The sequence below is a fragment of the Nylanderia fulva genome, unplaced genomic scaffold (genome assembly GCF_048542155.1).
Source record: "Nylanderia fulva isolate GAGA-0341 unplaced genomic scaffold, ASM4854215v1 Scaffold6, whole genome shotgun sequence".
Taxonomy (NCBI): domain Eukaryota; kingdom Metazoa; phylum Arthropoda; class Insecta; order Hymenoptera; family Formicidae; genus Nylanderia; species Nylanderia fulva.
The window spans coordinates 3,520,230-3,546,830 of NW_028190698.1; the positions used below are offsets into that span (position 1 = coordinate 3,520,230).

General features: G+C 34.7%; 2 protein-coding genes across 3 annotated transcripts in view; one reads left to right on the plus strand and one right to left on the minus strand.

The window, feature by feature from the left end:
- pxb (putative Hedgehog signaling attenuator pxb) overlaps window positions 1-26,601 on the minus strand; it is a 393,744-nt gene that overhangs the window by 354,346 nt on the left and 12,797 nt on the right. The gene's annotated exons all lie outside the window — the stretch shown is intronic.
- On the plus strand, window positions 3,422-7,228 carry LOC114941277 (uncharacterized). Of its 2 annotated transcripts, XM_029316203.2 has the most exons (4): window positions 3,422-3,660; window positions 3,784-3,925; window positions 5,113-5,452; window positions 5,518-7,228. In XM_029316203.2, exons 3-4 carry the CDS (start codon window positions 5,204-5,206, stop codon window positions 6,463-6,465), a joined length of 1,197 nt encoding a protein of 398 aa, XP_029172036.2. In that variant the 5' UTR covers window positions 3,422-3,660; window positions 3,784-3,925; window positions 5,113-5,203; the 3' UTR covers window positions 6,466-7,228. The 2 variants fall into 2 exon arrangements, with proteins under 2 accessions (XP_029172036.2, XP_029172046.2); XM_029316213.2 differs by lacking the exons at window positions 3,422-3,660; window positions 3,784-3,925 and adding an exon at window positions 4,030-4,198.

Below are 26,601 nucleotides of genomic sequence, written 5' to 3' on the forward strand. Positions count from 1 at the left end.
GTGGTACTTAAACCCACCAACCATCACTACCCCACCTTTTTCCCCTCATCATCCCTCTTCGAGCTACTCGCGTCGCTACCTCAACATGCGTGTATTTATTTGTGACAAAGAGGGATGAAAAAACGGGAACTAAGAAGACCAGAAAGCTTCTCGCGTACCTTCGCACGGGAAAGAGCTTTACTGAGAAATCGCCGTCTCGCGCCGTTGAACGCGCAAGGGTGGAAGAAGAAGCGACCGCGAAGAATGTTCCCTCGAGTTCGTAAAGGGTGTCTGAACATTTTTCGGCGAGACGGAGCTTTCGAATGAAACCATAAAGAATTTCACCAAAATTTTGCTTTATTAAAATATTTGTTTAAAATATATGTAGTTTATTTTTTTTCTGCTTTAGTTTGATAATAGAGACTCCCTTTATTCGCATACATTTTTCAACAGAAAATTAATTTTAAAAATATTTAATTTGCAAATTTTTCGCGAAGGAGACTTCACGGCAGAAAATATTATAGTTAACAAAATCTTATTCTTTAAGCAATTTTAATTTTCATTTAAAACAAAGCCAGCATTTTTTGAAATTTATAGAGAAAAAGTGGATAGAGTGGGTGAAACACGAAGAAGCGGAAAGACGAAAAGATAAAAAAAGAACACGAATACCCGTCATTCGCATTCAAGCGTCAAGTTTTCCTAAACTGACTCCAACGCGCAAACAGAGCTTGCAAGACTCTTTGTTCTAAAACCGTGGATTTATGCGTACTTCACGTTCCGTACAGGATTTATTCTCTCCGTTTTATACACAGCTGGACACCGTAAAAATACACGTATAGGCTTGTAAAAGCAGTAGAAAAAGATGGCACAAAACTCGCATAAAATAGGATCGAGATAAATTCAGAGATAAATGGAAATGTTACAAGGGTATAAAATGTGTTTACAGAATTACAAAAACCATATAAGTTATAATAAAATGGAAAGAGTAAGTGTGTAAAAAAAAGACAGGTAATCACATGCAAAAGTCAGCACGAATTAGATGCGTAAAGATGTTTGCACAATCGAGAAAAGGACGAGCTAATCTCTTGATTTCCCCAAAATTGTTTCTACGTAATTTTGATCGTAAAAAGCGAGTGTATCAAGCATGTAGGAATTCTACGACGAACGTTTTACGTCGCGAAGGGTTTTACAGAGACTCCTTCAACTCGTAAAGACAAATTAGGCAATACGATTTTCCGTCGTGCTCCATTGCGCGCAACGGTGATATTTTCTCGGAGAAAAATACTCTGTGCAAGATACTGATTTCGAGAAGTAGATGCGATATATCGTTGGTTTAACAATGGTGAAACTCTTTAAATGGTAAACATCAATGTGCGAATCACAAAAATGGCACTTTACAATTAATTATTAAAAAATCATTATCTTTTCAGTTATTATATTATATACTACATATTTTTCAAGACTAAACTATTTCTATGAAATAATTCTCGAGACTATCATTCTTCTATTATACCTATTCTTACGTAATATTTTATCATCTAATAATAAAATTAAATAATAAAAATCTTTCCTCAATGGTAAAAGTCGACCAAACTGGCAATCGTTTATTATAAATAATTAGTTAAAATACAACGTTTCGGCTGTCATTGCAGCCCTTTTCAAGTAAATCTATAAAAAGTTACATAAAAATAATTATAATTTTAATACATTTTATCGCAACAAATAATTATAAATTCATATACAAAATTATGTTACATACCAAACGTAAATACATAATAAATTATTACAGTAAATCAAATTAATTGCATACTACCGACAATATTCACCATTGTTTTAATGAACAATGTAAAATTGACAGAAGTAAGCAAGAAATGAATAAATGTTAACAGTTAGCAAGAATCTTAGTCACTATGTTAAAAAAATCGAGACAAAACTGCATATATATAGCATACCTAGCCAAATAATAAGAACTAAAATATAACGATAAAAGTAACAGCTAATTCATTACCGTTACTGTAAAAGTGTAACGACGTTACCATTCTCGTTACAGACAAAAAAATAACAACCATAAAAAACTCTAACGGCATTACAAGTAACGCGTTACTTCTCAACTCTGGTATATACATATTCAAATCAATAACAAAATAAAATTCTAAAAACCAAATTGATTATTATTTTATTAATTTGCAGTATCATGCCTTTCCTTATAATGCCTCTCTGTCGCGTCTGATCATAATTAATACAGCTTTCAACTGTAAACAAAATTGCAAGACGTAGAAATAGAATTAATTTTAATTGAAAATTTTATTTTTATTGTTATATATCTGTGACTAAAGATAAATGAGCTTTAAATATCTTTCATGATACATCATTATCTTCACTTAAATAATGGCAATACATTTAAAGGATATTTGAATAATTAAAGAATGTTCTATATAAATCAAAAATAAAAAAATTAATAAACTTTTAATATAAATCTATAGTAAAATGGTGTTCGACAAAATATGCATATAACATTTTTCGATATTTACAGTCGAAAAAAAATCTTTTACGTGCGCACGATAAATTAACCAAATTATTTATGTTTGAAATATCGCTACATTTATAATTTGCAGATATATTCAGGTAAAAGCACATACTGGAAAAATTGAGGTATTCTGAATTTTGATGCTCCACATGTTAATCGACGAACCTCTTTTCCATCGATCAGCGACGGCACGTGATATCTGAAGAAACAATGCAAAACTTTTTTATAAAGTTGTAAAGATTTTTAGAAGGTGTAAATATGAAAGTGGAATTTATTGTATATTTTTCAAAATATATCTCTTTAAACAGCGTATATGTAAAACGTATATGTAAAACGTACAATGTGATTTGCACTACTATTTCAATAAATTTTTCGATTTTCTGCAATTTAAATTTCAAAGCTGTCTATAATTATCTATAGTTGTCGGAGAAAAGAAAATTTAAAGGAAATATTTATAATGTTCGAATGCTTTAAAAGTGTGTCTCTCAAAAATTAAATTGCACATATATTAAAATGTAAGTCATATGAATCGTACGACAAATTGCAATCGAACGATGAAAAACATTATATCTTCGAAAATATGTGATTCAATATAGAATTAATTAAAAAATTGAACGTTTATAACGTACAGTTGTCGCTTTCGTATTAAGTATGATTTGAAACTGCTACTGTCTGATCCATTCTGACGAAGACTTTTGATATTGTATCCGCATTTGCAGTTTCTTATTCTGATAGAACAGATAATTATTGTTAGTTAATCAAAAGAAACTCAATCTTTTATACTGGTCCACTGCAAAGTAAATTTCATTATACATACGTACATAAACGTAAACAATATTTAATGTTTATTTGCGGATACGTCCGGGGGATAAGACATATAATATTGTACATAAAATACAGACCGATAAAGTTCGTATTAGCAGAATCAAAACAATCATGCACGCTATAACGTCCTAGTCAAATTATTGTCACAAGTGTCCTTTAACAATACGTATCTGTGCGAATTCTTGATTCAGAGAAGCAAAATCGAAACACATTTAGATAAAATCTACAAGTAAAAGAGGTGAAAAGGAAGATCAAGAGATATATACTAAGGAAAAAATAAACGGTTACGTACAAATAAAATACAGATTAAGGAGAACCCTGCCGAAAAGGTAACTTATGCGGAAATTATATTTGATATAATTTTGTCATTCTATTCAAAGTAATAATATCTTTTATACTTTTTGACTATAATTATAATGAAAATAGTAAAGTGAAAAATATGCTTCGATTAGGTGCTATGAAAATAATAATACATGGAATTATCACACGAAATAACAATAATCTGTGTAATATTTCGTAATTTTGGAAATTGACATTAAATTTTGCAGTAAAGTTTGTAAAAAAATCAGAAGAAAGCTGATCAAAGAAAGAACTGTAAGTAGATTTCAAAAAATATTCTAAAATTATTAGAAAAAATAAGCAAGCAAGTAGATCAACGACATTTCTTTTATCTTATAAGTTTTAAATTTTTAAAAATATATCTGACATTGTCGTGTCTATGTGTGTGTCTGAATTTATACATACACACGCAAAAAGGAGAATATTGGGTACATCTACTGATTTGAAAGTGCACTTGTTTAATCACTATTACAATACATTTGTACATTGCGCACAAACATTCGGCTCTTATAGCCCGTTTATTTCTAAGTACATACAACACATTTAACTATTTAAAATAATAAAACTAAATTTTTCTTCATGCCCTCACTTATGTGCTTATACATTACTTCCTCTTAACAAATATAAAATTATAAATAAGTAAATAAGAACGTAGATATTTGAGAATCGCCAGACAGAATTTAAAAAACGTAAAAATCTTCTCTCGACCGTACTGGCAAATATTATTTATTCAATCACAACGTTTCGACCCTTCTTTGAGTCTTTATCAAGTGATTTGTAAAATTAAAAATAAAATTATAATTCTAAGATGTCAAGAACGAACATATTGGAGTCTCCAATAACTCGTCTAAGAGTCTTGACGTGTTGTCAAAACAACACTATGTTCGTTCTTGACATCTTAGAATTATAATTTTATTTTTAATTTTACAAATCACTTGATAAGGACTCAAAAAAGGGTCAAAACGTTGTGATTGAATAAATAATATTTGCCAGTACGGTCGAAAGAAGATTTTTACCTTTTATAAATAAGTAATTTTTATTCACTATATCGTGAACTCTTTTTCTTTACAATTATTTTACAAAAAATCTGCTTTAGCAATATATATATATATATGTAACTGCTTTTACAGTATATTAATTAAGACTAATATTTTTATTAAATTAATTTTACGTGTAAAATATAAATATTATTTTTAGAAAGTTATTATAAATGTATAATAGTGAATGCAATATTTATCAAATAATGGAAAGTAAACGGTAAATTAAATCTTTCTAAAAAATATGAAATTTTATCTTGCACAATAAAATCTTTCTCTTTGTTCAGTTTTTAATAATAATTTTTATTTAATAATAACTGATAGATTACCGTAAATTAATATAATAAAAATTTGTAGCATAAAGATAGTTTGATAACAAATGTGTGGTTAATTTTTATTCTTCAGATTAAGGAATCAGATTAAGCACGATTAAACAACCGAATCTCTTACATATATTGGAAACAATCAATTTTAACACATAAATACATTTCTCAAAATGCGTTCGTCGGATGAATTAGAAAGTGACCAGCAGAATAATGAAAATACAGAAGACGAATGTGCCGATTTTTATACTCAGACGAAAAAATCAAACAATAACAAGCAGAAAGACGATGAAACGGAGGACGAAGCTTCCGATTCTTCTATGCAGACGAGCACCAGCAATAAAGGGGAGTACATTCAGAGGAAACGTAAGCTGAGCGAATCTAGTGCGGATCTCGAAGAGAATGTCGAACAATCCAGAATTGTAAGTATCGCATCCGACGATGATACATGGGCTTGCGAAATCTGTAAACAAATTTTTGTTTACAGGTAAGCAGTGAACGTATATATCTACGTAAAGTCAATGAGGGGGATTTCGTTTGTCACATATGTACTAGAAGATTTAAAACAAATGTTAGGCTGGAGATACATCTGCGTCGCCATAACAAAGATCGGGTGTACCTTTGTGACAAGTGTGCTAAAACATTCACAACTAACGAATATTTGCAAATGCACATGAGAGAGATGCATGGGAACAATACCAGGTATCCATGCGAGATTTGTAATAAGACATTTAGCCAGAAAAAGTCGTTGAATAACCACATGTTGACGCACACGGACTACAAGGCAATTTGTCCCGAATGTAACAAGACTTTCAAATATAGAGCTACTATGCTTAGGCATTACAAGAATGCACATTCCACAAAGCCATATCTGCGCCAAAATTTTGAGGTAGATATTGAGGTTTCTAGTTATGGGTCTGCAAGGACCCGGGGGTTTTTGCCAGGATCAGGTCGAGTCGAGCGTACACTTGAACCTTACTCGACGGGAATAAGCGGTCCGCAATCATATATGTTTAATGATTCCGTACAGGAGTTGATGCGAAAAGAATATGATAAATCCCGCAAGTGTGAACTATGCGAGAAATATTTCAGCACGAAAGATTCTTTAAAGAAACACTACCGTACTGTGCATTCCACAGAAAAGCCACATTTGTGTCAGCATTGCGGCGCGAGCTTTAGACTAAAAGGAGAACTCGATAATCACGAACAATATTGCAAAGACTTGCAAACATCAACAAGTCGAAAAGCACACTTACGCGACTGTGAAGATAACAATGGTAAAAGTAAAGGTAAGGGTAAAGACGATGGAAACTCCGAGAAAATGTCTTACAAGTGTGAATGCGGCTGTAGCTTCAAGACTCAAAATCAGCTCGACAATCACCGTAGCTCATTTCCCTACGCTACATGCCATCCAGATAATACTGATTCCGATTGAATTTCGTATAATTAAAATATTTTTCAATGTCTGAAACTCATAAATTATTGTTCTATTAATAATTTTCTATAGTTACATGATACAATTGAAATTAAATATGAATATATGTACACGAACATAATAGTTGTTTTTTATTTACTTAAAAACTCAGATAAATCTCACATCTGTCTTTTTTTACATTCACGTTCAAGAAAGACAGAAATGAGATTTATCTGAGTTTTGATGTAAATGCAAAGCAACTAATAATTCTAAATTATTAAACAAAAGGTTATGTGTAAAGTTTGTATAAGGAATTTTTACATTTATATTTTCAATTAGAACCTTCTCTCAAAAATTGTCTGCGAAATCGATGATGTTCGTAATACACATAATGACGTTTTTATGTACTAATAATATATGTATAACAAAATTATGACGGAAGGTTCAATGACAAAAGTTTATTAACAACTTGAAGAGTGTAGAGTGTGATTATAGAGACACGACATAAAATATGAAATCGTTGGACATGTGTGCTAGCAGTACAGCATCAATGAGAATTGATATTTTAATTAATATTCAAATTTCATTTATTCATTTATATTAATACTAAGTTCTTTTTTATTTCGTAGTTAATTTGTGTTAGAAAAAAAATTATGCAAATCCAGGACGTGCGATATTTCAATGCAAATTATTTCTTTATTATTCACATATTTGCTAATAGATAATAAAATAATAATTATTGTATATATGAAACACAACATGAAAGAAACAATCTATTGCAGTAATGTACAAAAAATATAATAAAAATCTTTCCTCAATGGTAAAAGTCGACCAAACTGGCAATCATTTATTATAAATATTAGTTAAAATACAACGTTTCGGCTGTCATTGCAGCCCTTTTCAAGTAAATCTATAAAAAGTTACATAAAAATAATTATTTCATCGCAACAAATAATTATAAATTTATATACAAAAATATGTTACATACCAAACGTAAATTCATAATAAATTAATACAGTAAATCAAATTCACTGCATACCACCGACAATATTCACCATTGTTTTAATGAACAATGTAAAATTGACAGAAGTAAGCAAGAAATAAATAGATATAGTCACTACGCGTTAAGAAAATCGAGACAAAACTAATGTGTCTTTCGCAATCTAAAACCTCATAACAAAGTCAAATAAATAAATAAATAGGTAAAAATAAAAATAATTTAAATAGCGTCAAGAACACGATCATAAATCTCACTAAAATTCTCCGTATCTTTCTATAAATTAATGCTTTTTACTTTGTTTTTTTATATAAAACATTTCTGCAATTTCTCTTTTTCTTGTTTGTTTTTCTTGATGCAAGATCACCGGAGAATCCCAACGAAACTCATGATCGTTGCAAGTTCGATGCAAACTAACGACTGAATGCAATGTAGTGTCTTTTTTTGATATTATTTCTATGTTCTTTGATGCGCGTTTCTAAATGTCTCTTTGTCTGTTCAATATACGTAGAATCACATTTAAATAAAATGTAATAAAATTAAATAAAATGTAGCCCTCCCCTCACAAACAAGCATTTATTTTATACATGAATAAATCAGATTATTTCATATTTATGAAAAACCTCAAATTTAATCTCTGTCAGATCGTATGCAGATCATCCGAATTAAACAAATAGAGAACGAGATTCGGACAGCGGTGCATTTAGCCGCATGTGTGGTCGGTCGCGGAATTGTAAAGTATCGATGTCGGAAAATTATAACACATTTCTGGGGAAAATAATAACGAATCGTCAGAACGATGAGGGAGTCGTGCGCGATAAATCGCGACGATGACGACGACGACGCATTCACGCGCGCGCATCATCGAGCACGATAGGAAGTAATAAACGACGGTTCCCGGATGTGCACCGTCGTCGTAATTAGTTTTTCCGGTGAATTAACCGCTGCGCGTCGTGCTGCCCGGATCCGCAGAATTGCGAACGGAATTGACGTTTCTCTCGAATCGAAAAATGCGAATCGAAATCGGGCGAAGCGGACCTCTCTCGCGTTAAACGAATTAATGAATTAGTCTTGTTATTTCCACGCGTTCGACGCGACACCCGCGAGGTCCAGAGATCGCGATCTTTTTATTGATTTAACGCAGACTGATTTCGCCGTTTCTTCAGCGTTCGATCGCGTTCGACTTTGCTATCGATCGAATTGAAGACGCTTTTCAACCTCGCGTCAGTATCAGATTAGATGATTATTAAATGACGTGTATAAAATAAAAATTGTTACATATTATTTATCAATAAAAACTATTTTTTTTTTTTTTTTTTTTTTTCAGAGAAAAAGATTAATCTACTCTCTGCACGTTAATAATCGTACACGTCGAAAGAAAGGGGAAGCGTTTGAAAACCCCCTCTCCGCTCGTGGCGAAATCCTAGCTGAAAAACGTCAAACGCGGTCGCGCGGATAAATCTCCCACGCGCGTTATATTTGCAAGGCCGGAAATTCTCGGGGGTCGAAATTTCGACACTCGTCACGCCAATTACAAACAGTTTAAGCCACGCGCGCGTATACGATCGCGTTACAGCCGACCCGTACTCGGGGCGATATTTCTGTTTATCGTAAACAAACAGTCGTGTCCCTCGCCATTTGTTTCGCGCGATCGCGAAACGCTCAAATCTCGTAATCCGCGTCCGCGTTAAATTTGCCGAATGACGAGGAAATAAAAAAAATAAAAAAAGAGAGAGAGAGAAAGAGCATCCTCCGATGCGCTCTCGGATATTGTGTGAACGCACCCTCTGTTTGTGTATATGTGTGTGTGTGTGTGTGTGTGTGTGTGTGTGTGTATAGATAACGTATACGCGTCTCTCTTTGTCTACGAAATCCGCGCGTTGACGTGCGGGTGGCGTTTATTTGCAGGCAGAGTCGCTCGCGATGCAGTTTCCTCGCGCGGCCGTATGCGTTCGTGCATATGTATGTATATATATATATATATATATATATATATATGCGCACGATGCGCACCGGTGTTCGCCGATGAACAAACTCGCATATACGCAAGGTGTGTGTTGTCTCCCGTTTGTATTGCGTGTCCTTTCAATCGCGGAATCTTTTGACAAATTTATGAAATCGATTTCCGGATATAGCGGATATTTGATACAGTGGGCTTCTTTTTTTAGATATAAATTTTTGATATTAAATATCGACGGGAAAGAGAAAGTCGCGTAGCCGTGGAATTAAATTTCCGAAATCGCGAGAGCTTCTACTTTCGTTCCATTCGCATTTTCCTCGCGCGAGATGTTTGTATAGAATAAAATAAAAACTGCGAAAAGGAGGGTAAGAAAGAGAGGGAGAGATACCGAGTAAAGAAAAATATATCTTGAATAAATCCGAGGAATTTCAATACGGTTTTAAGAACGCAGATATCGCAGCGGAACTTTGCAGAGAAACAGAGAAACGCGCAGCTTATGGAACGCGTTTTGATGAAGGTTTAGGCACACATAAATGATATCTTTGAGAAAAAGCGTATATCCGGCGTATGAGAGGGAGACGCATTCTCGTTTTGTCGGCTGTTGCATAAGCTCGCGATCTACGCGTATATACCTTGTGCATCTATGTGTGTACGAAACGTATTTCCCGATTGAACCTCTCTCTATGGCGGAACTGCAACGCCGTCGGGCTAATCGACGCGCATTGCCGAACGCCAACACGGTTTTCACGTGCGACTGCAGCTGGATACATCTCGCAGCGCGCGACGGTTCGTGAGGCTACAATCGAGTTTCCATCTCGTCTCATCTTGCCGTTTCGCTCGCCGATGATCCGTGCAGCTGCGGATCGTTCGCGGGCTTTCGCGCGGAATAATAACGATCGCGTCGTCCTTTCTCTTTCCCTCGTGTATCAACTTGCTCTCGTATCAAGATTTTGCGACTATTTTCAAATCGATGACTGAATTTTTTTTCATTTACACCGAATCGAACGATGCTTTTATCCCGAATTCACGATTAGATTTTCTGTGTTTCTGATCAAATTATTTTTTAGGAATATCTCGTAATAAATCCCTTAATGGTTTTTACTTTACAAATATAACAAAATCTTTTTTTCTCAAATTAATCAACTGTGATAAAGTAATAACTTGTCGACAGAAAACTAACAAATATGATTTTTTTTTTTAATATGATGAAAAGTATGTTTGTTTAATAATCATTGTTAAATTATAAAAAAGACTAAACGTTAACTTTATTATTATGAATTCGTGCTACACCATTCATTGAAAGGTTTTCACTTGACACATTACATTTATCGCGCTTTTTTTACTACAGAAGCTTTTTATTCTTTATTATTTCGCATGAGAAAGAAAGAGATTTTTTGGATAACCAACATGTGAAAATATATCAGTTTACTAAATTTTTCCACTGCAATAAAATCGCTATTAATAGAGCCGGAAGGACATCGCGATGGTTGCAATACCCACCTACCCCCATATCGCGGCAGAATTCAACCCCCGGGGGTTTCCCCGGATGTAGTCGTTGCATTTGACAAAAATCAAGCTCGCCGCGGTTCGATATTCGGGTTTCGCCCGAGGCGGACGCGCGAAACTTGGTCGATTTTCCGCATCTTTGTTTTTGTGCAAGGAAAAAATAGCCGGACTAATTCCAACGCAACGCGCTACAAAAAAAGAAATGAAAATTGTTTCTCCCGATAAAAAAAATAAATATAGGTATATACGAAATTTGGTAAAAGAGCTTTCAGATAACGAAATTCTAATCGAGAGCCTTAATCGAAAAAAAAAAAAAAAAAAAAAAAAACGCAAAATATCTTTAACAGATTGTGTAAAGTTAACTCATTTAGCATTTTTTCGTAAATTAAGAAAAACACAATAGTGAATTTTCGTTTGTTCGATTGCAAGAAATTTCGCAATATAATTACTAATGAAATATCTGTATCGAAAATTTATAGCGTTATTAAATTTATAAACGATTGTTTTTCACGTTGGAACGATAATGAATTCGAAACGTTATATCTGATTGCGTTTTTCGTCCGCAATGCGATATGAATGATGAAAATCGTTTCCCGCGGCAATCGAGACAATTAAAACGCGGCGCATTTTCGGTCGGACGGTAATCAATTACATTGCACGCGAAACAAAATATGGTGGACGCTGTAATCATCGAGCGAAATCGGCCTTCCCCCTCCCCTCCCTTCTCCTCACCCCCTCCCCCTCCCCCCCGATATCTTGATTGGACAGGTATGCGCGCGGAATTGCTTTCATAAAGTGGATCCCGATGCGGTGCACAGTACAATACAAACGCGACACGTAGGTACGACGCGAACTCGCGGTGCTCATTGTAATCGGCATAACAATGACGATATTCGCGTTCGTGCATTAGATTGATTACGCGTCGATGATGGGATGCATCGTCATATCAATTCCCGGCCACCTTTGCGTATAATTCGCGCGTCCATGATTCTATCAGCGACCTCCCTCTTCCGGATCGACGTGAAATTCGACAATTCGATCATTCAATCGGCGCAAACTCGATCGATTCCTCGAAAATCCTCGAAGGGAAATTTCGCGAATTCGCGCGTGAAATTCTAATCTCCTTTGCAACTGTGAAAATTACACGGATTCTCGGCGGAGAGAGACAGTTCGCGCTCGAGTTTTATATCAAAGTGTGGGTGGAAAATAGGCAAATCGCACGTCGTTTCTCTCCTCGGACACGGACAACACATTACCCCGATTCGGAATCGTCAGAGATAATATGTATTTATCGAAGCTCTCGGGGCAAAAGAGAGAAAGAGTTTCGGGGGATAAAACAAATGGAAGAGCGCGTCCGCAGATGCGCGCGACTCTGTAAATCAGTTCTTGCAGCGGAGAAACGCGACGCAGCTGCGTCGCGCTCGCGTTAACGGCCTCAGCCAACGGTTTTCCATCAGCCATGTTTTTATATTAATTACTTCGCCATTCGATTCCACGGAGACCGGGGAGAACGAAAGGGGGTCGTGGTAGACGGCTTCGGGGGGTGAAAATCAGCCGAAAACGCGTTTGCGCGGAAACGCGCGCGCGCGCGCAGACGGAAACGGAATAAAAAATTTTTTTTATGTCTCCGCCTCGCCGATGCATTCTCACCCCCGCGTGAATTTTGGTCCAGAAACGTTTGCCTGATCGTTCATGCGCAGCGATGTCCGAACGGATAAACTTGGCTTTCGTGAAATGCGAAATTTTTCGCCTCGCTCCGCGATCTTGCATTTTCGTCCGTATTATTTGTGCATGGACAAAATTATTCGTGTCATACATAATCAACGGTTGACCTGAATTCACTTGAATCGAGATTCACAATCGATTGAATTTTTATTTCCGCACATATTAATCACATATACCTATATATATTAATATGTATTTTTTTAATTTATATTCTGTTAAATTTTCTCTCTAATTTTTTAAATAAAACTATATGTATATATATATACAATTAATAATCTTAAAATAAATATGTTTCAGAGAGATATAAAAAAAATCTCTTTTTTCTACTAACTTTATTTCAGTGCTTACAATTAATTAATATAAATAATGATTTTAAATATACATTCTATTTCTCATTATTTATATAACAAGAATCAATATAATTTTTTTATGTAAACATTTATCTTAGCACCTATCGAAATAACAAACTTTATATAAAAATAAAATGTAATTGTTAATATAAAATATACTTATCAATCATTTCTTTAGTGAATTTAAAATCAATTTATTCTGAAAACAACATGACAATTATATTCAAAATTGATGTAAATTGATGCATATATATATACGACTACTAGATTCCATGAGATACGTTTATAATGTTTGCTATAATTATTCTTTGCGAGCCCCGAGATTAAAATGTACGAAGGATGCAAAAGTTCGAGCTTTCGATTCAACCCATCGCGCTCCGGCAAAGTCGAAATTTAAAGTCTCCGAAGGTTTCCTCCTCTTCCTACCTCTTCTTTCCACGATGCTACAAAGCTGGGATTAAATTCGAACAAAGAGGATTCCCCGCCGGCTTCACCTTCCATGCCAACTTTACTCGACTGTGCGAAAAACTTCGGTTTGCACCCCTAAAAATGATCCGGTGGGTGCCTCTTCCTTTCGACCAATCATCAAATCAGTAGAAAATCGTAATTTTCATTGCGGCGCGAATCACATAAAAATGATTGTCAAAATGATAATTTTACAGGATATATTAAGAGTGATAAGAATTTAAAATATCTTTAAATTAAAAAAATGTATATATTTTTTAATAATCTTAAATAAACTTTATAAAAAGTGTATGTCGGAAATATGGAATACTTACAACAAATTTATTAAATTACATTTCACATTAAATCAATGTTTGGTATTAATTTAAAAAAAAAATTTTAAGAGAGCAGAATTTCTATGTATAATATTTATGATATTTTTATCTTGCTAAATTAATACAATTGTGCGTCAGTATTCAATTTCTCTTTTTTCTTTTTATTAAAAATTTCTTTATATTTATACGAATTACGATTTTTATAAATTCACATCAATCGTATATATTGACAAATAAAAAAAGAAATCACTCGAAATATGCGTTACATATACTTATTCAACGTCAAAGATTAATGTATGTGAAAGAAATAGGGCGTGCATGAAAGATTTGAACGTAAGTTTTGATTTGACACTCGCCGGATTGGAAAAGTCTACCTTAGAAGCTCAGCGAAATTTTCAAGAGGTATTAAAATTTCAGGCTTCCAATGAGTTTCCCGCGTTTTTCCTGGAATCCTAAGATAGAACTCGGCGCGCCACGAGTCTTTTTCTGCAAAGAGAAGTCTCCCATCCCCGTCCACGGGTTCTTATACCGCGAACTTTCGCGGAGCGACGAAAATGTCAGTTGCAGGTGATATTCCGGTTTCCGCTAAAGGATGTCCGCGTGATCGAAAAACGATATCGATTTATGGCCTCAATATACCAGAGATGTCCAAATCGCGGGTTGTTTTCATCGCATCGTTCTTTGAAATATGGAAAAATATACATACTATTAGAAAATAGTCGTCATCCTATATTTTGTAAAATTTATATATACTTTTTTTATATCTCATTTTAATTACCATATATTCATTCTAAACTGAATGAAATATATCCAAAAAAAGCTAAGCAAAATCCGCACTTTTAAATTCTTTGCGTTAATATTTTCATCGAAAAAACATCGCAGAATTTAAATTATTACGGATGATATTAACACAATAAGCGACAATAGCGTAAATATAAATTTGAGCGGAAAAAGCGGAGAGAATACAACGACGAGACTGTAAAAGAACTTTAAGCGGCACAAGTGATTCTCGAGACTCCGCTCGGCCATCGAGTGCACGCATGGCTTCCACTCACGTGCGATCGTTATTCGAGAGCTAAGAGGATTTCGAACAATCTCGAAGGGGTAGGTGCGAAGAGCCGTTTGTGCGTCGGGGGTTAAAGTAGACGCGCATCGTGAAGAGGGTGCGAAACTATGCATGTAAAGAAACCCTTTAAATTCGCTCTCGCATCAACATAGTCGTGTATATCTTCACAATAGAGATGATATACCTCAAAATCTATTTATTTTTTATTTTATTTTATTAATTTAAATTTCAAGTATTTTTAATTTTAATTTATTTAGAAATTAGAAAGTTAAAAAGTGTTTTTATAACTACAATAATTTTTAAATTATTTTGTTTTATATAGTTTAATAACAAAATTTTAATTTACAAAGAATCTATAATTAAAATCTTGAGTTATATAAAAAAAACTTAAATATGATCAAACGATTAAATAAATTTCAGTTTAGATTTAGGATACCTGGAACACGACATCTCGTCTTAATTGAACAAACGGCGACTGGTAAATATGCAAATTTCGGCCTCGCGAAAGAAAATTGCGAGATCAAACATCGTCCAGTTAGAGGAAAAGAATAACGAGCGCCGTTCGACTTAAACGCTCATCTGAAATTCGTGTACACCGAATGGTGGCGTTCGCGTAGAGTAAAACCGGAGGGCATGCCACGTATATCCGCTATACGTAACGGTTACTGGCACATAAATTATTAATGAGTACACACGCCTATGTACGATAAAAGCTACCCGGCTAGAGGCGGCGGCTGCATCTAGCGACGACTCTTCTGTGCACGTGGCGTGACGTTGTTTTCCATGAGACACACGTATGCAAAATAATTTAGGCTGCAAGTTCTTCTCGAGAGAGTATTTCAATTAACGCGACGTACACAACATTTTAAACGTCGAGAGAGAACTATAGAGAAACTACTTTCGTGTAAATCTGCTAATTTATAATTAATTATCACTCACAACTTCTATAAAATATATTTTTTACGTTGAATTTTTTTTATAATCACACGTTTTCCTGAGAGAATCGTAAAAAAATCTAAATATATATACGTTCATTAATATAAATGTCGATTCTAACCGTACGTTCACTGCAATATCATAAATAACTCATCGTCTGGCTGTCTGTATCTTCTATCTTTGATGAAACGCAATTTTTTTCAGATTATTTTTGTTCTCTATATCTTTCATTTCTTTAAAATTATTGGAATTTTATATACTAATATAAAAAAACATTAAATTTAATTTGTGTAATATCCTTGAGTTTTTAAAAGGCTAAGTATACCTGTATATAATATTCTCTGTTGTAATATATTAATATAAAGTCTTGTTAAAATCTGTTTTACAAATGATTCTCATGACAGAAACACATTCTCATTGCATTCCTCTCCCGCGGGAAATCTTCAGAGTCCTATTTCTCATTTTGCCACGGAGACACTCGGTTGTCCTCGCGTAAAAATCGCCCAATTACCCTCGCGATTAGCTTGCTTCTCGTTTCTACCGCTAAAACGACGACATATCTCATCGCCAAAGACGCACGTGATTGACATCCATATCGACTGCGTCGTCTCGGTGGCGTTTAATTAGCGGGACGCTAATCGCCTCTCGCTCCCGCGTAATTATGTAAATAACGCGCGGGATCGGAACGTCACTGGTAAAAAATCTCCTTCGGCTACGCGCGGCATACTTAATTATCATAATTATTTAGCCGCCGCGCGGTGTCGAACAAACACGTCGGGTATTATAATATATACCGAGAGGCGAAAAACGAGGAGTCGAGTAAGTGCCGACGACGGACATGAGACGAAGGTATCATAAGGGAAGGAAGAAAAAGTCGAAACCTCGCTCTAAAAATATCGCGCGGCCGGAAAATTATTGCCCGCCGTCATTCCGCGATTCCGCGGCACCGGCTACGTCGACGACTAAATATATCAGGCCTCCGTGAGGATATAAATATTTATAAAATAGCGTCGGCAGATGTGTGGCCAACTTTAGTTACACACGACGATACGGATTCCCCGGCTCGACACTCTCATACCCGACTCAAGAAAGGGAAAGAAGGGAGAGAGGAATATCTTTTTACACGTATTTTATTGAGCGGCATCCAAGTCAGCATCGTGCTATTTAATATGCAAGCCCGCAGAGCGGACAATTGCTACCATCTGAAAACAGAGGAATCAGTGTCGCGTAGATTTGCAAGAATATTTCGCGTATCTCTCCGACGTTATAATTTAAAAATATTATTATATTTATTCATGTGTATTTTTTTTTTAAATATTCTTTATTAAATGATAATCCTTAAGAGTCGCCAGTAATAAATAATGAAAATCTCTCCTCCAATTTTAAAGTCGACCAGACTGGCAATAATTTATTTTAAATAATTAGTTTAATTTACAACGTTTCGGCTGTCATTGCAGCCCTTTTCAAGTAATCTATAAACAATTATATACATATAAATATAATCTTAATGCGCTTAATCATACAAATAATTATAAATTTACAAAAATATATATGTTTACATACCAGATTAATACAATAAATCATATTTACAGCAAACCCCCGACAAAATTAACGATTGTTTTGATGAACAATGTATAACTGACAGAAGTAAGCCCGAAATAAATAGATGTTGACTGTTAGTAGAAAACTTAGTCATTACGCGTTGAGGAAATATAAAACCAAAGTACTGTGTCTTTCGCAATTTTTAAACCGTCAATACAAAGTCAAATAAATAGATAAATAAATAAATAAATAAATAAATATGTAACATATGACAATATAATATATTAAATAGCTTCAAGAACGCGATCATAAATCCCACTGAAATTCTCCGTATCTTTTTGTAAATTAATGCTTTTTCTTTGGTTTTTTATATAGAACATTTCTGCTATTTCTCTTTTTCTCGTTTGTTTTTCTTGATGCAGAATCACAGGAGAATCCCAACGGAACTCATGATCGTTACAAGTCCGATGCAAACTAACAACTGAGTGTGATGTCGTGTCTTTTTTAATGTTAATTCTTTATTAACTTATGAGAAAATTGAGATTCAACGATGATATAACATATAATTCATTACAATTTATAAAACACAACCGCTATTATATATACTTAAAGTCTTGCATCAAGCCTCGGAGGTGTTAAAGAGCGAAAACGCGATCGAGTTATCGGCGGCTTCTTCCTTCATCCACTTTAACTAGCGATCGGATCTCTCGCGACAGCCTCGAATGGCTAAAGTCTCTCGAAAGGCCGTTAAAAACTTTTCGACCGATTAAATTTCACGACCATCCCCTGTGCCATCGATTCATCGTTTCGCAGCGCCACGGACGAGATACTTAAACTAGCTCCGACGTACGGCGATTAGGATCGCCGCGTTGTATTAATGGACCTTCCGTTACTCCGAACGTTGACGTTCCCTTCCGGGCTATCTGACAGTTCTCTCTGCGAAGAAAAAAAATGACGCGAGAGTGAACTCGCGTTGCTACTATATCAATATGCGGAAATGTGAATTATATTTTTGTATTCTGCGCAGCGTGTTCAAAAAAGACATATATGTGTACGTGGACGTGATGAGAATATATTGTCAACCGTATTTTGTGATGGTAGATAAATTAACGTAACCTACCTGCAGTCTTCGCTAAAAATATGGAGCATCGATAAATTGTACCGAGCTTGTCAATGTTTGCGAGTTAAAAAGCGTAGCAGATTTATATAACCAAATACTAACTGCATCTAAAATAGAGATATAAAAGAAACACACAAATTGCAATTGCGAAATTATGTCCATTGATTAAATTATATCATCTTCCTTTCCACGAAGGGAAGATATATTTGTAATAATAACATTAAAAAGACAGAAGTGAATAGAGAAGGGGAGGGCAGGAGGAAATCATTAATAACTGTCGATAACACAAAATTTCCGATCCTTTCGCGCGCCAATTACGGGGACAAAAGTAATTTTCGCTCGCGACGGGTTCTTAATAAGAATGACTCGATGAAAAAGAACCCACCGTTAGTATCAGTCCATAACATTATACTGTCGGCGATCGCGATAATCTCGAGTCTGAGATTTTTTCTCGTTACCGCCTCATTAGCGTCGATAAGTTCCTGTCGCGAGTTTAATCGCGGATTAAGAGGTTTGCACTGGAAAGGACGATAAAGAGAGAAAGATATTCGAAAAATAAAGGCCACTTCTCCTTATATCCTTTAATGAAGCCTCTAAATGCATTTAGCGCTTTTTTTGCCTTCATTTTTAGATTAGATTAGATGGAGTTAATTTAATTTCTTTATACAAAAGTTTGATTTTCATTATTTGTTTCACTTTCGAGTATTCTGAATTCGATAAAAATTGTTTTAACAAATAATGCATTTATAATTAATATACATTAAAAAATTAACATGCTAAAGAGAATTAATATTAAAGGTTCAGAAGCACAATTTTCTTGAAATTATTAATTACCAAGAATATGAAAAATTTGTGTGAAGAGAATACTAATTATTGCGCATATTGTATATGGTTTATGAGAATTGCAATTAATTTTAGAAGACAAAGTGAAATTCAAGCAACCGCATTTACTCAACGCGATGAGTACATATACAGGTTTTGATGTTGGAACACACAAGTTCGCACGCGTGCATGCGTGCTCGAACACCCGCAGTCACGCTGACAGCTTGAGCGATGTTTAACAAACAGCGCAGCTGATGTCTTGGAGTTCCTAAAACAATCTTACCGATGTCGGAGTTCATCCCCCGTCTTTCGTGTACGATGCGGTTAGCTTGTATTGTTCGTATTACATCGTACGCAGCATAAATTACACACTCGAACTATTACGGTGAAAGTTTTAAGCGTTTATGATATAATAGCGATGTAATAATCTGTTACAGCAGTGTACTAGTTACTTATATTAATTAGTAGAATATATATATATATATATATATATATATATATATATAATAATCCGTTACAGCAGTGTACTAGTTACTTATATTAATTAGTAGAATATATATTCCCCATTCTAATATAATACAACAATATATGCTGTATTATTTGTTGTGTTTGATTAATTTTTGTTGAAATCACAGTTGCGTTCATATCTTTTCTATAAATAACATATAAAAACACATAGAATTCGATAAAAATATGTTCTAATAGACCATTATATATATGTATGATAAAAATTGGAAACTTGCAATATTGATGACTTTCCTCGACATTTTATTAAAAAAAAAAATCATTTTCAAATTGACAATTAAATTCGTGTTTAAAAAAATGTGGAGGTTTTGGAACATCCTGTATATATAATATATTATTTTAATTACATTTTTTTTAATTTCAATCGCACATTCAATTGATTTCCAATCGCGAATTTCGCAATACCTATCAAGTTAACGAATTCTTATTTACGACGTCTAGTCGCGGAGGTCAAATCGCGATGGAACGAAATTACAGACGATGCGAATGAACTTGATTAATTGCTCGGCTGAGTCATGAATTAGTGTGAGAATGTCGGGGCAGTGGGATGTAGAATCGAAGAGCAAGAGCAGCTGACTCAAAGTGAGAACTGCGACGAAGGCGCAATCGAGTGGACCCAACAGAAACTTTCGACCCACTCAAATCGGCTTGTTGAGTGGCAGTAAAAAAATTGTTTCGCCTAAAGAGCGCCCCTATTTGTGGCAGATTCGACCGAGTTTTTCAATTACAATTCTAAACTCAGCGGGATACAAAATTCGACAATTTTCATTCGCACTTTTGCATATGTATATTACGTACGACAAACGATTTTTTTTCGCATAAAGTACAGAAGGAAAAAAGAGAGACGAAAACTATAAGAGTAATCGCCAGCATTACTTCGTGTGAATGCAATTGAACAGTCTAAATCTTTTGTTAAAATTTTATTTTAGACATGCATTATTTTTTAAAAATATGCAGATACGTATTAATATAAAGCAAAAGTCTTTAAGAGTCTTTATATAGCTTTCACTAATTTACCAGCATTTTAGCCATTTGCTTTGGCAATAAATGGCCAGCATTACTTCGTGTAAATGCAATTGAACAGTCTAAATCTTTTGTTAAAATTTTATTTTAGACATGCATTATTTTTTAAAAATATATAGATACCTATTAATATAAAGCATGGGTCTTTAAGTCTTTAAATAGCTTTCACTAATTTACCAGCATTTTAGCCATTTGCTTTGGCAATAAACTTGTATCATTTAAATACTTTCAGAGAGAAAGAGGGCAGTGACGTCCATTGAAGCAGCGAGGAGAGGACGTTGATGATGCATTTAAATGTCCCGGTTGCACGTTCATCTAGTTACCGGCGCTGCACATTGATGAGTGTACTAAATACATTAATTACATTAGTATACCTTAGACGGAGCAGTTTCCTTCCAAGACGCGACCCAATTTGCGTCGCTTGCAGATGGAAAGGATCGAATGCGCGTTTCCTGGCCGATGGCAGTTTAGCTGAGAGTGCGTTTCGATCGGAGCGATCGGTCCGATGCGTGCTCGCTCTTGCACGACTCGCGCGCCAAATTAATTATGCACGGCCAGCGTGAGTTTACCCGAGCGGTTTACACGGCAGTAACGATGACTCGCGTGAGCGCGAGTATATATACTATACACATGCGGTGCGCTAACGTTAAAGGGCATAGTGTGTACCCAAGCGATTTCGAGCGGTCATTAGTCCGGTCCGCTATATAGTGGATGAGTTCGTTACAAAGATACAAATTTGTTTCCTCCCCGAGGGAGCGAGTGGTGCGTCCAGACGATCGAGTTAATCGCGACGCTTTGTGCAATTCTATATATCGGATATGTATACTCAATATCAGATATTTAGCGTAAACGAGGATAAATCATGAACGGGAATGAGAGATCTTTAAAGAAAGAGAAGGAAATGATAAAAGCACCGAGATCATTGTATTATCTCAATCTATCGCGAAACCGAATGGACGAGATCTCTGTTTGAATAATACCTATTTCAAAAATCAAATTTAGATCTTTTTTTTTTTAATATAATTTGTAACAGCTCTTTAGAAAATTTTAATCTACAAATAAAAAGGCAATATAAGAGCTAATTAAGTTCTATACTAGAATTATATTTGTGAAAAGATTTATAACATAAATTATTAAATATTATACAGAAGTAAATTCGTACGTTTCGGTTGTCTTTTTCAACCTTCTTCAGCGCATCAATTAAAAATTAAAAGATTAGTAGAAATTAACAATAAATTATTCATCACTGTCATAATAAAAATATACGGAGTCAAATTATATGCTAACACCCGAGATCAACGCATTTATAAAGCAAGAGCATTTTTATAGTATATATTCTATTCCTCACAACGTCATTATATGTAATCGTCGCGAAACAGATCTCTCGCTAATTGTTCTGTTAGGAGATCGGTTGCGAATCTCAATAATAGGCTTACAGATGTTGATAGCTCGAGGTAACAATAACGTACCTTTTTTTTTTTTTAATATGAGAAATTTAGCGAGCAGCATATGAATGGTATAAAATTGTAGACATTCCATAACTTTCTTAAGCCAGCGTCCGACTAGCTCGGCAAACTTATATTGATATTTGCATTCCATTTTTATTCTCTGTCCAATCTCCTCTCCTTAAAGTCTCGTATTACTTCGCGGTCTTATCACATCCCGTCGTTTGGGGTGGGATTATATCTCGTCAGAAATCGCTTTGAATCCCGTACCGCGTTATTATAATACACCATGTGTAAAAGCGCGACGATATTCTTCGATTTTGTCCGCCGGGAAGATATATAGTAAAAGCACTCTGGCAACATTTTTAAATTCAAGATTAAAACGCGGCGAACTACCCTCCCTCGGGAGTTCGAGGGACATGGAGGGAAAAAGGATTCTATCTTCTCGCCGGGCGATATTATCGCCCGGAACTATTTTTTATCCCCTTTTCTCTCTCTCTCTCTTGCTTTTCCCCGCTAGAAACGGGGAAACGGAGAAATCGCTCCCGCCTCGCGTTGATTAGTTCTGTTGCGATATCTTCCGGTCCCCCGAGAAAACGAAGGCGAGAACGAGGAGGGTCTCTATCGCGCGCGGGATTTTCCTCTCTCTCTCTTTCTCTTTTGTATTTTCATTTTTCCTCTTTTTTTTCCTCTCCTCGATCACCGCTCTCTGTGTTCGTTCTGACCAAAGAGGATTAGATGGGACAAAAGTTATACGTGGAACAATGTAAAACATTGTAATAGGTTTATTTTGTTCCCATAGGGATAAAACGGTAGGATAACGTCGTGTTAAAAAAAAATTACCTTACGTAATGTTTTAAGGAAACACTCAACAAGAAGCAACGAGCGAAGCGACGTTGAATCTCTTTTAAATTAAGATTTACAAATGACTTTCTTACAATAGCGAGCGATTTTACAGAGACGATCTTCTCTTCTTTATTCCACTCCGTTTTTCGTGATTCTGACTTATCTTCCGTAAATAAATTCGAGCGGGTTAACGTTGACCGAATGTGTGTATACAGCGGGTTACAGGCCGTTTCCAAAAGAATCACGTGCCGACGATAAAGCGAGCGAGATACTCGCGTTAGCAGCGATCTACCAACAGCTTTACGTAGTGTCGGATGAGAAATCTTGGTGCGCGACGACGTGATTTACTCTTCGAATACGCGAACCGCAGGATTCGTGACGCGAAGAACCGCCCTCGTAACGCGTTATAGTGGCTGCGGTATTTTAACGGCACGCGCGCAATAATGCTTTCGTTCGTTTGGATTAACGTTAAGCTTTAAACCCCTTCTTCAACGACCCTTTTTGTGTCGCGCGCAAATGCATCTTGGAGGACCGGATTAAACCTCGCACCTCGTCGTTAATTAATTCTCATTCAGATATCAGGTAATTGTTGGAATTTATTAAAAAAAGATATACGTTTTAATTAATCCGCCGGATATATTTCAAGTGCGGATTATATTAAACGCGTAATTGTTTAAATACAAAAGTTATTTAGTAACGAATGGAAAGAGTACAATGATTTAAATTATTGATTTAATTTTAAAGGAATTCTCAGAAATTCTATTATGCGGAATATTTAAAAGTATCGAACTTGCATTCTGATCGTTTTCATTTAATATTGTTTTTTTATATTTTGTATATTTTATCTTATTTTAAATATGATATATATATATATATACAATAAGAAATATTAATATTAATCGAAAAAGTTTGTGTAATTTGATGATAAAAGACGCAACACATGACTAAAAATAAATTGAAGAGTAAATCGTAAAAGAGAGAAAAAAAAATAGAATATAAATTCATTAAAAATGAAAAATTTAAATATTCCGCTGTTAATAATGAAGCAATTATTCAACGAAAAAAACTTTTCTCTGAAGTAATTATTTTTTATTTGTAAAATCAAACGTAAAATTTAAAATATTTAAAATAGCTTTTTAATTACAAGAATGAATTTTTTACATTAACCATTTAGAATCCAATAAAAAATAGCCTTCATATTTCAAATATATATACTATTGTATCCATATATAATTATACTTATTAATAAAATAATTCGAAAAAAATATGCATGCGTTTCTCCGAACATTAATTATTCTAGAATTATCAGAAAGTATAATATTTAATTTGTAGAACGCTCAAGAAAAAAATATAAATTACAGCGAAGAAAAATAAAAAATGTAGCGATGTTACATAATATTATCGTAGTTTGATAGTAGCCACTCGATTATTTTGCAGTTTTGTTTTTCGATTTGAACTTAAGCAGTAACGTAGTATTTCGTGAGCAACTGGCACGTTCGAGTGATAGATAACAGAATGGTCTCGCCCTCGCTCGCTCTCTCGCCAACCCCGGTCCACTGCCAATAAATTATTCGGTGCGTTGTTTTCCACCAAAGATTGCTCGCTCTTTCTGCTGGTGGTCGTCACCGCAACAAAAGTAGAAATGGGAAAGAGAAAAAGAGAGATAATAACGAAATGGCAAACGTGTGTAAAAAGTGATAACTACAAAGGTGGATAATTTAATCTTCTATCGGTCGCTTGCGTAATAAGTCTTCTTTATAAGAATTTTTGCATTGTCGACACAATATCACTGAAATTTTAAATAATGAACTTTATTACACGAAAAAGTTGTTCTTTCGTCTACAGTTGCAAAGTTTTTATTAAATAAATGTAAAAAATATTCTTATAGTTTAAATATATTATTTATATTTATAAAATATTCTTATAATATTAAATATATAATATTATAAATTCTAATTTTATAAACTTGTAGACGTAGATTTTTTGTGTTGATGTTAGAAAAATTAAAAATAAAAATTCGATTACACAATCATTTTTTCGTAACTTTTAAATATTCAACTGTATGTTATGATAATTAAATTTTGTATTACTATATTCTTAAGATAAATGTTTGAAATTATTTGCAAGATAAGATTTTGTTGTATATTTACAATCTCTAAAGTTTAGTCTCGAGAAAGAAAGTATAATATTTAATTTACAGTTCTATGCAACTTTGTAATTATAATTTGGTTAAGAGGAACGGAAAGTTAACTCGAAATTTACGCAAAGAACGCATTCTTGAAGTTTTCTTGCAAACGTTACAAAACGCCTCGTATTATCTCGAATCTTGAAAATTGCTATTTATATTGCGGTTTGACTTTTAAATCAAATTATACATTATACGTTTCCGCAAAATATAGATCAAGTTAACCCGTTTCTTCACAAAATTTACCAGTAGTCAGTCAAGTCTATAAAACAGAACACAAAGGGACGGTTGTAACGTCATTGTACCCTATAATGGGAAAATCGGTTTAGGAAAAAAGGGAAGAGAAAGGAACGAAAGCGAGAGAGTGAAACTGCACAGAATCGCGGGTGGCTGACTAAATTTATGTACGAAGTAGGGTGCGCTTTCGAGCCTCGAGATTCGCGTAGGGTGGAATTTCGATCTCTCCTAGCTGATGCCAGTCGATGAAAAAAACGGGCCCCACCCCCTTATTTAGTAGCCAGATGCGCATACATCGATCCAATCACGAGCGTTTATTCAAGCTGTTTACCCGACGACGCGATCAAGCGATAGAGAAAAAAGTTAACGGTGACAAAAAAATAGAGATATCTTCTTTACAATCTTAAAAAGTGTGCATAAACTTGTCTTCGTTAAATACATTATTAATTTTTACACTCACGTTATATAACATATTGTATAGTTAATGTCATACTAAATGTCAAAATATTTTATTATATATATAATTTATAAAAAAAGTTACGATTTTAATATCAAAAAATTACGTACATAATATGCATCCAGTTTTATAAATTTTGCAATTTATTTCTAAATACATCGATAATAATTAGGAATCATTCGAAAGTACGATAAAAGTACTAAAGCCAAGTGGAGTAAATGTAATTATCGCAAAACGCGGGGAAATCCCGCATACTTTTCGGACCAGGCTTGCCATTTCTATAGGGTTAATCTCGTTTCATGTCGAGTATGTGTATGTCGTGGGGCGTCTCTGAAGGACTCGTTGTCTCGACCCTCGCGGCGAGGCAGCGTCATCGCGGCTCGCAGTCGGATTCGATTGTGCGAAAGTAATTTCGGTGAGTGGCAAGTCGGTGCTTGTAAGCGAGAACGTAGCGGTTGGCAGAATAGGGAAACGCCGCCCCCGGGGTTACCCGCCGACTTTATTTTATTCCGAAAATCGGAGAAGTTGTTCGGGACGGAATTCCCTGTTTATTACGATCGGCACCCGCGGGAATCAATTATTCTGTTTCCGATGCAAAAGCCTGATTCCGTTTATGTATAGAAACTGGATTAGTAA